Source organism: Phoca vitulina, unplaced genomic scaffold, assembly GCF_004348235.1.
Source record: "Phoca vitulina isolate PV1807 unplaced genomic scaffold, GSC_HSeal_1.0 scaffold10, whole genome shotgun sequence".
Lineage (NCBI taxonomy): Eukaryota > Metazoa > Chordata > Mammalia > Carnivora > Phocidae > Phoca > Phoca vitulina.
The window spans coordinates 5,581,131-5,592,433 of NW_022589713.1; the positions used below are offsets into that span (position 1 = coordinate 5,581,131).

The 11,303-nt window shown below is 40.9% G+C and overlaps 1 protein-coding gene across 1 annotated transcript; it reads right to left on the reverse strand.

Annotated features, from left to right (window-relative positions):
• Nucleotides 1-3,368: 3,368 nt before the first annotated feature.
• On the reverse strand, nt 3,369-10,555 carry RAP2B (RAP2B, member of RAS oncogene family). The gene has a single exon (XM_032408410.1). It carries the CDS (start codon nt 10,395-10,397, stop codon nt 9,846-9,848), a length of 552 nt encoding a protein of 183 aa, XP_032264301.1. The 5' UTR covers nt 10,398-10,555; the 3' UTR covers nt 3,369-9,845.
• Between the last annotated feature and the right edge of the window lie 748 nt (nt 10,556-11,303).

Here is an 11,303-nt window from a genome sequence, read left to right on the forward strand (position 1 = left end):
TACAAAATGTAAACTAGAGAGCCTTCATGATAGTACTTTAAGAAAATAATTACTACTTTTTTTTTCAAATAGTAGTCAAATGGTGATTAATCAAAGGGTGAATTTCATTTCCATCAAAAACACTGCATTGAAAAATTCTAAGCTATAAAAGGTAAACACAAATAATGACATTGCAAAAACATCCTACACAATTAATTTATATGTTTAAATTTATGAATACATATATTTTCTTGGCTACTGGCTACAGTGATTCATAACTGAATATTTCTCTCATTATAAACTTTTTAATTAGAAAGAAAACAATGCTCCCCAAAGCCAATAAAAGCTAGAGATAAGGAAAAAAAAATGTTGCAGAACAGCACAGATTATAAAAGAGGAAAACGAGTATAAGAAAAACTGGAAATTTAGATTAACCAAATCTGTTTTCTCTATCTTAACTATGATCACATTGCAAATTAAATCTGATGTTTCCATTTTCAGTTTAATACAAAGATATTACAGAGAATGAAATATTTCTACTAACGTCATTCATTCTAATATAAGATTATTCTTAAATTTGAGAAGCAAGTTCGAGAAGCACCCAAATCACTCATCCACTTTCACCAAACAATACTTTTTATTGTACAGAATTGTTTCATTTACTGCCTACCTTCCTTACAGAGCCTCTTCTGGCTGATTAGAGCCTTTTGATGGGCTTGGAGTTTGTTCTCGCTCAGTTACAAAACTGTTACATCTCCTACTTACTAGGAACGTCAGATTTCCAAATGTGCCCGGTATGAAATGTAGGATCACAATTGTCTTACCCCTAGGGTGTCTTAATTGTCTGGTTGCTTAAAGTTTTTAGGGGTATATTGCACAGGTTTTAAAATATCTATTTCGTTTAAAACTTAAGAACAAAAGCAACCATGTCTCGTTCAGAATAAATCAAATATCCGTGGTCACTGAGTTAATTCCACGTTAATGAACTTGCTGACAGGATACTTAATGCTGTGTTTCAGGGGTTGGCAGCCGCAACATATGTGCTGGCTGGAGACTCCAGATTCCAGAGGCACTTCATTACAAAGCAATCACCGCTGCCTCTGCTGGCCCCTTCTTGACAGCCTGGCTAAGGGGTTTGGACACAGGTAGGTGTGTGCAGTTAACCAGCAGGAGTCCACCCTGGACAAACTCAGTCATTTGTTCGGAAGGTAGCTAAGAAAAAGGAAGGAAGGAAATGGAGGGAGGGGTGGAGGGAGGAATTGTAAAAGGCAAAATAAAGAGGGACAGGATGCATAAAACACATCCTTTCTCCCCCCAAAGTGAGGAGTCCAGATGTTGAATAGGGGCCTGGATAAACAGGGAAGAGATTGTGAGGTGAAGGAAGCGGAGTAAGGCTAAAAACCTCCTAGATGTCTTCCAATGAAGGTTTAAGGGATCCCAAACAAAACTAAAAAATTTACTGTTGCCCTTGACCTCCCTTTCAGGATTCCTCCTATACATCTAGGTCTCTCTAATTAGTCATCAGCATGCCCTAAGTTGCTCCCCGACTATCCAAGTTCATTGCCCCAACCAAAGCACACCTTCCTTTTAAATTATATTCCTTCTTCCAGGTAGCTAAAATCCCCAATAAATCTCAATCCCTGAATACTGTGTTTTTCTCTTTTGTGTGCATTTAATGAGCTGATCAAAGTGATATATCCCAAGCACAAGAGAGAACATTGATATTTTAATAGAAAAGCATTAACTGTGATGCTCTGGAATAAGGAAAGGTTTTTGCTTTGTTTTGTTTTGTTTTTTTGAATCTTGGATTTCACAATAGTTTCTTGGAGTAAGGAAAGTCTTAAAAGTGTGCTGTAGGTTCAACATTTCTCTCCTCTGATTTATGCCTGTCTCCTCCATCTCTGCATGGTCAAGTCCATAGCAATGGTTCTCAGCCAGGGGCTTTTATGCCCCTGGCCCCAAGGAATGATTTGGCAAGGTCTGCAGATCTTTTTCGTTGTTGGCTGGGTTGAGGGGCTTCAATGGGCACCGAGGGTGCAGAGGCCAGGGATGCCGCTAAACATTCTAAGATGCACATGACAGCAACCCTCCATAAAACAGAATTATCAAGCCCAAAATGTTAATAGTCCTGAGGTTGAGAAGCCCTGAGTTAGAGTCAAATTTATTACAGTAGCATTATCACGCCATCCCATAGACTTCTTCACCCTTGGCTGCTAGCAGAACTAAGCCTCAGTAAATCCTGAGTCACAGTGAATCACAGATTTGAACACGAGGAAATGCTCTGTCCTGGAGGAATGCAGGAGTGGGGGTGTGGGCTGAGGAACAGTTCTACCTCAGCCCACCCTGCCCTTCATCCCCCTCTCAGCTCCATCACACTCGCCTGCCTGAGCAACAAGGGTACCAGACCGCCTGCTGAATGATGCCCAAATGACAAAGGAAAATACTTTATTGCCCTTCCCACTATTTATGCTTCCTCGAGAACAAAATAAGTGCTGGTTTGTACAAAGATGCAGGAAAGACAGTTTTGTTCTTTGGATTAAGTTTTTGTTTGCTGTTGTCTCTGCCTTTCAAGGTAAAAGATTCTCTTTAAAAAAAGAATGCATTTGGGCTCTATCTCAGTTTTTGACCTCTGCTCAAGATTAGTGAGGAGGAAGAGATGGTCTGGAAATATTTTTTAGGCAGTCCTAAGTACATTAAAATGAATATTCCTATGATTGAACTCATTTTTTAAAAACTTCCTTCATTAGTTTTTAAAATTAGTTTTTAAAATGAAGCACAGAGACTATGCCCAAAGGTCGTATCTGTTTAGTGGGCAGCTTTCTCTAACTAGTCGGATCTGTTTCAGGCTGGACTTCCAACATAGCCTGGAGAAGACTTCTCTCTTTACACTATTACACAGAAAACACATTTATATAGCCATTAGGTAATCAGTTCTTAGATTTTTTTTATCAATTAATACAGATTACATTTGTAACAGAGAAAACCATTTGCATAAGCCATATGTGGATGAATGAAATGATATACAAAAAGAAAAATAACAGGTACTATGACAAAAAAAGCTAAGTAACCAAACTCAGAGTAAAGAACTCCAAACTCAAGCCTTTTTCTACTAGATGATAAAGATGTTGAAATCAAACTTAGAAATATACTTTTGCAATTCTCTTACCCACTTACAATGTAGAATGCAAAACTATCTAAAATATATTTTAAAATATTTTTTGTTGACATATATGTTCATAAAGAATTATGCTAGTACAGATCTCTATAGAGGCTCTTTTCTTGAATGAGATATAATTCAATATAATGTTAGTCTTTAAAGAGAATGTTTAAAAATATTATATTAATATGTATAATATTAAATAACATTAAAATATTCTGAATTCATGAGTAAAACCAAATTTGGAAAACTTTTTTATAAATGGTCAGATAGGTGTAAAATATTAAGACCTTTGCTTTCATTATAAAACTATAAGTAGTAAATTTGCATCTCATAAATGGTTCTATAATCAGATTAAAAAAATAAGCAGTGAAGTATCTTCAGATGAACTATTCTGCTATCTCTGTAGTTCTCTACCTTACCACATTTAAAAAGTATGTTGTTAATTCAGGAGACAGTCTACATAAAACAGTCACTAGAAATCATCTTGCAAACTGCAGGACGTTAATAATTACAACTCCCTTCAATTTCTATGGTTTTACAATAATTGCTATTATTGTTACCTCGTACAGCTTTTCAAACAACACTTCCTTCTCAGAGCTGATTGCCTTCTTCCAATGAGTACCAAAGGCATGAAAACCAGAGCCTTTGTATAAAATTACTATAAGCTTAGCAAACTTAAAGCATCAGCTTAATTCTTTGGCACACTCAGTTTTAGAAGAATATCTCCTACAAAAGAGATCTCTTACCCTGAATCTTCTCCGCGCAAAGAACCCCAAAAGACTGTATGCCAACAATTGCTTCTTTTTTTTAAAGAATATAATCTAAATTGTATTTTCTTTTTTTGTTTCCTCATTTAAATTATTTTTAAAACAGTGAATACAAATCTCATGTCTTTTCCTCCATTTTCCCCTCTTCCCTTTGACATGAAAATATGGAACCAACCTGATCTCCTATTTCTAAATGTTCAATTTTAGCTAACCTCAAAAAGGAAGTGGGAAACGATGCACAAAATTACAGAGTCTCACGTGCAACAGAACAACTATTAATTACACAAACCTCATGGGATCCATTTTTATTTGCAATATCCACATACCTTTCAAAGTTCCAATTCTCAACAGATTTACCTACTCTATTTGCCTGCCAGACAGACCCACAGTATTATATTATAATTGATGGCACATGCAGCTGCACTTTTCCATATATTCCTTTTGTTTAATATATGCTATTTTCACAGCTTAGAGTGATAAAAGGACAATATTGTTGCTCCTTTGCCTGGCTTCCTCCTATTTAAGCATTAGTCCTTACACCACAGCTAATAGTATGTGCTCAACAAATGCTTATTGAATACTGAATAAATCAATTTCAGCTATGTTTATGGACTTCCACTGCAAACATATTCTTAACAGTCAAGAAATAATCTCGGGCTATTTTTCGGCACCTGTATCCTAAAGGCATCAATAATCTTTCTCTTTTCTATTAAAAAAACAGTGTGTTTGTTACATTGCACAATTACCACAAATAAGCCAACCAAACATATTCAAACTTCTAATAAACTTAGCCACACATAATTTTGTCAGATAATTCATTTAAAAAATGTTGTTCAGTCAGTTGGACAAAAAAAGCACATAATTTCTGTTCTAAGAAAACCTTTCCTCAAAGATTTCTGCTTAAAACCAAAGGAAGACTACAAAGAGCTGCACCCTCTAATTTACAAAACAGATTAATACTCATTCTTCCAAAAGATTAAAATGCATAAGAAAACAAGATGTGTGGTAGGTTTATGGTATGCACTGTCCCAGAATGAGTAACTGTGCAACCACAAGACACTGACCGGATTCCTGGGAAGTCCAGCTAAGAAACTGAGTGTGTGTATTTATACACACACACACGACACATACGTGTGCTTACCATGACCTGAAGACTTAAATTCTCTAGTTTGTTTTGTTTTGTGTTTTTTTAGAATCCTTGCTGGGATATGTGGAAAGTTAAAATCCTTGCTTTTTAATCTTGCAACAAAGAAAAGACAAATACTAAGACATTCTTTTCAAAATTTTTGAAGGGAAGAAATGTTGATTCTTATTATTTAGGCCATGATCCTATTCTTCTCATTTTAGTCAACTTCTGAAGTTAACACTGGAAACCATAGCCAAACTGTTCACATAATAATGTGAAAACGGTTAAACACTCTACCGGCAATGTGTCTATACTGGTCCACGCTCCACAGTTTAACAGTCTGATTGTAAATGGTCTGTGCCTTCTTCAGCTATAAATTTCAATCAAGAGTACTTTATGACTTTGTGGTAGGTAGCACTCTAAAATGTGTGACATGGGCCTGTGTCCCTAAATATCTAGGTGGCTCTTGATATAGTACTTATTTGGAGTTTGGACTATTCTACTGGTTTTCAAAGTGTGGTCCCTAGTACAGCAGTATCAACGTCACCTGGAAACTTGTTAGAAATAAAAATTATGAGCTCATACTGAGACATACTAAATAAGAAACTAGAAGGCCCAGCAATACCTGTTTTAACTTCCAGGTGATTTTGATATGTAGACAAGTTTAAAAACCTCTGGCTACATAATCCTAAAGCCTTCTCAAACCATCGAAATCCATTGTTATTAAATCAAATATATCTTCTGGAACTAGAACCACATTCAATCAAATGCACTCAATTATTCCTAGTAATCTGAGTAAAATCTCATAATAAAAAATATCACATTCTATTAGTAGTATTTAGAAATTTGCTGCATTTTCACAAGGACATTTATATTAGCAAGCTTTTCCCGATTAAGTGGACAGTGTGACAAATATTAGAGATCACTTTAACTAACACTGGTGATCTCTGAATTAAATCTTTGCTTCCTTTATAAGTAGGTGCCTTATTCCAGCTGTTGTGAAAACTAAATATATACTTTTTGTGACATTTTGCATGTATTTCTCAAGGTCAGCTGCTATGAGCAGTGTTCTCTCACTTTCCCACCCTACCTGTGAGAAATACTGGACTTTGACTCAAAAGGTGCAATTACATGCTGGAGAAAACATTTATGAAACGACCAGAACAGACCAAAGAAATGAGGCATTTTAGGATCCCCTCCTGCAGAAAAGGTTAACTAGTCAGGAAGCACGAAGCCTCATACTTTTAAAGTAACCCCAAACAGATATGATCCTAACATGTGATTCGGTGAAGTCTATTTCTATAGTTAACAACCCAGAAATTGTTTTACTTAAGCCATAAATCCCAAACATGACATTGTTAGACTTCCGATGATGATACCTTCCATTTTTCTGAGGTTCTTACCAAAGGAGGACAAAAATAATCCTTTGAAATGACACAAAGCTTGGATGACAGGGACCAAAAGGAAAAGCTGTTAAAAAACAGCGGGGGTCAAATTTAAAAGTTAACTTTTGCTCTCCAAGATAAAGGTTCCTTTCCCACCCAGTTTCTGTTGGGGCAGGTGATTGCCTTACAGCAAACTCCCACGCTTCCTTTAACACTCTCACGTCAACCCAACTTTTTCATGGAGACAAACGCTCCTATCTTTTCACACCATACTACTAAAAGGGGCTCTTACTAGCCAAATAAGCTGACATATTTTTTTTTTTTTTTTTTTGACATATTCTTTAAAACAATGCCCTCAATGTCTCTCAATTTTGTCAAGAAAATAATGGAGAAACCTACAAAACCCAGAACTACTACATTTCTGCTCCAGGCACACACACAGAATTGCTTTCATTGAGAATCCAGAAAGCATTTATTTTACAGTACTCAGTAAAAGCATATTAAAATCTTCTGCCCTGGCATCTCAGACCTATAAAGTATTTAGTCATGCAAGTGACTAAATCCTGTGTGAAGATGATTAATGCATCCAGCAACCTAGTTCATTTCCAATTTGCCGTTTTCAAACATTTTCAAACTCCTTTCAGGAGTATATACATGTCTTAAGTTAGTTAGATATTTGGCAGCACTTTATGTCAAAAGGTTTCTAAAGAAACAAACAAACAAGAACCAAAGCCGTAAGAAACAGTCACCAAATGTCTTTTTAAAAAAATCCTTCACATAGCACTTGGTATAGGTCTTCAGAATTTTCAACACTTTACATCTACTGAAGAACTAAAATTTACTCAAATGCAAGACTTAACATTTGCAAAGACATAAATTTGTTTCTCTTAATTTCTGTATTTATCATACACATACTGCCTTTCAACTGAGTGATTCTAAACTTATGTGAGATCAAGAATGAAAAAAATGGCCATAGGACCTCACAGGCCAATTCTCTATTCTTCCTCCATGCTGGAAGAGTGACAGGTCACCTGGGCAAAGGACAGAACATTTTAAGGCAAGATGTTAATAGCTTTAAAGATGCCTGTGGCCTGTAACTTCTTTTGGCTTCCCCAACAGACGACTTCACCTACACTTCACATAGCTAAGGTGTATCATGTGCTCTTGATGTATAGTCATATACTTTATTTTATTCTACAGAGGTTATATTAGTAAAGTGGCCCTTAACTGAAATAAAATAGAGTAAAAAGCTCAGACTGCCTCCTACTGTTAGAAGGAAAATTTCATGAGGTCAAAATGGTCCACAAATTGCCGTTTAATGGGAGTAAAGAATTTATCTTAGTTTTTTCTTTCTCTTTTTAATATAATGACCTATTTTTAAATCAAAACCTCAAGTACTAAGATACTGTCTGCAACCCATACAAATGTACTGCAGAAAACACTACTAGATATAACTTCAGGGTTGGAAATGATCTTCCTCAAACATGTTTTTGACTTGGTATGTGATGTAATTAAACAAAACAAAACACTGGAAAAAAAAAAAAAAGAGGAAAGAAAGACAGAAAGAAAGAAAAGAAAGAAAAGTTAAAAGCGCTGCCCTGCCTGGTCAGGTGATGAGTGACTTTACCAAATCGAAGGCAGTATTAGCAGTTGGTTTCTCCCCTTCTCTACCCACAGTGAGGTAAACCCCTCCCTGTTAGCAGAACAGATTCAATATCCTGCCTATCTTGTAGTCAAATGATAATGGCCATACCCCCAGGGCTGCCTAGACCTTTATGATTTTCTCCCATATTTAAGGAGTTGGAAGTAATGTCACCCAACTTGTCACTGAGGTATTTCTGTTGGGGGCATCATGCACCTGCCCCTATCCACCTCAGCCATGATCCTATATTAAATCACTGAATATGAAACACAGAAACACAAACAATAGTTTTGGGTTTGTTTCTTTAAAAATGACATTTGTATTAAAAGTCTTAAAATGAAGAGACAATGATTAAACGCATATCTGGAATTAAAAATTACAATTAGTTAGAATTCTCTTGGTACATCACAACAGTAAAATTTTGCTCTTTGCTTCTGGAGGAACACCCTAGAACAGATAACCAAAAATTTTTTTAAAAATAATATAAAAGGGGAGCTAAATACCTGAACATTTGAACACAATGAAGCAAAATAAGAAAGAAAGAAGGGGAAAAAAAAAAAAAAAAACATTGCAAGACATGGAAATTACACTTTAAAGGCTGGAAATAATAAAGAAATTCACCAAACAACAGGCCCTATTGTCCTGGCTCCTTCAGGAAGATTACAGAAAGGAAACTAGGAAGTGGTTTGGGGAATAGCAGATTCTGGGATATGGTGGGAAGTTCACAGGTTGGCACCGGCTGGAACAGCTGAGTTTTGAAGGCACTCTGCAGACACAGGGGTGCTGGGGGCCCTGAATCACATTTTTGAAGTCTTTGTACTGTATTTTAAAGAGCTAGTCATCAAAACCTGTCACTGCCAACCAAAAAGAACAAAAAGCTAAACTAAAAAAAAAAAAAACACACACGCACACAATAGTACACACAAAAATGTGCAGATCTGTAACATTTTTTTTCACAGCTGATAAAAAAAAAAATACTACCGTTCTCCCCCAGACTCCCCTTTGATACAGTAGGTAAACAAAATAGATTTTTTTTTTTTCCCACAAATATCAGCAGACACTTTCTGGCACCCCACACTGTATTGGCATCAGTGTTTACAGTCCCAGTTCAGATGTGCATACTTCAGATTGGATACACTGTAATAAGAATCCAACTTTGCATAGACATCCTTAGAATCACAATCAGTCACAGGGTTGCCCTTCCAAGCTGGCAGAAAAGGAACCCGATCTTAATTTCCAGCTACTCCTGGAAAACAAGGAAAAAACAAAAGTTTCTTCCCTTCCTCCTGCTCCTTCATTTGGTTCTCCCGGACTTCCTTCCATGTATTTAAAACTTGGAACTAGAAAAGGGTTGTTGGGGAAAAAAAAAAAAAAAAATCCCCCCTCCCTTTCCACCTTCTCCCCGTACTCTTCCTCCCCACCCCACTTTTTTTTTTTTTTTTTTCCAGGCTGAAACTTTCGCTTGCTGGTGTCAAGCTGCCAATACAGCGCCCTAACGGCTATTTAAACGGGGAAATATGCGTCAACCAAAATCAATGAGAAACGTACATGCTTCCAAGAGCCACATTTCCACCGGGTCTCGGATGGTGAGGACGGGGGAACCCCTTCGGACACGGGGCGGAAACAGGGGGCGCCGGCCGCAGAGGCCAGCCGGGCTCCCGGGACACCCCGGCCAATGCAAAGTCGTCTCCAATCTCAAAGCAAAAAGAAAAATCACATTGAGAGAGTCGGGTGCTTTTGGCTTTTGTGCGCAGAGCGCGGCCGGCGCGCGGCAGCCGCGGGCGCCTCAGAGGATCACGCAGGCCGAGCAGCAGCCCTCGTCCCCGTTGGGCTGCGCCGCGTAGTTCATCTGCCGCACGATCTCTGCGAACAGCTCGTCCACCGAGGCTTTGTTTTTGGCCGACGTCTCCATGAAGGGGCAGCTCCACTCCTCGGCCAGGGCCTTGCCCTCGCCGTACGAGACCTCTCGCTCGCCCTCCAGGTCCACCTTGTTACCCACCAGGATCATGGGTACACGCTCGTACCGCTTCACGCGGATGATCTGGTCCCGCATGGGCTTGATGTCCTGGAAGCTCTGCTGGTTGACGAGGCTATAGACGAGGATGAATCCCTGGCCGTTCTTGATGTACAGGTCCCGCATGGACGCGAACTGCTCGGTGCCCGCCGTGTCCAGGATCTCCAGCACCGACGGCGACGAGTCCACCTCAATCTCCTTGCGGTAGAAGTCCTCGATGGTGGGGTCGTACTTCTCGATGAAGGAGCCCGTCACAAACTGCACGGTGAGCGCGGACTTGCCCACGCCGCCCGAGCCCAGCACCACCACTTTGTACTCTCTCATGGCTCCGTCGGCGCTCTCGCCGCGCCTGCCGCGGCCCCGTCGGGGCTGCGCGCCGGAGAAAGCCTAGGCTTGGCGGCTGGACGACTTCTCCTCTTCCTCAGCCTTGCAGGAAAAACCTAGGAGAGAGTGGCTAGGGAACGCAGGGCTCAGAAATCACCAAACGGGGGCCGGGGGCCGGGAGCCGGGGGCCGGGGGCCGGGCTGGCGAAGGCGGCGGCGCGTCCCTGGGGCGCGGGTCCGGGGCCCCGCAGCAACCCGCGGCGGCAGCGGTAGCCTTGGCGGCGGACCGGGAGGACAATGCCGGCAGCCTGTGCGAGGCGACGGTTGCAGCTTTTCGTTGCGGCCGCCCGGGAGGGCGAAAAGGTGGTGGCGGTGGGCTGCGGAGGTGGCTGCTAATTGCGCGCCGGACCGGAACGCGCGTGGCATGAGTCCCCGTAGAGCGTGCGCCCACCGCCGCGGCCCATCGCGCTCTCTCTCCCGCAGCCTCCGCGGGGCGAGGGCTTCCTACTCGCCGCGCGCAGCCCGGCCCTCCCCGCCCAGGCGAGCATGCCCAGTGAGCCGACGGCCGCGCCCGGCTGATCCGCCGCTCCTGGTTTTCCGGGGGACCGGGCGGGGGCGGGGCTGAGGGTGGGGCTAACGATTTGAGTTTGGTGGAGCGGCTTGCGAGAGGCTCTGGTCCAGGAGCTGGATGAGAAATGTGTGGGAGTGTGTAGGTGTTTGAGGGGTGCTGGGAAAGCTCAGGTGAGAGGATGAAGGTGTGGGAGGACGGGTTCGTGCATAAGGGCGGTGGCTCTGCGAGAAGCGCGTGGGCGCGGTGGGCCGCTCCCGTGAAGGGTTGGGCTGTGCTCTTGCGGACTCCCGTTATCAAAAGCTCGTGGACTCCACTCTCCGAGCCCGCAGCGAGTGT

Coding starts and splice junctions, on each gene's coding strand:
- RAP2B (XM_032408410.1), bottom strand. CDS start 10,397: ATGAGAGAGTACAAAGTGGTGGTGCTGGGCTCGGGCGGCGTGGGCAAG.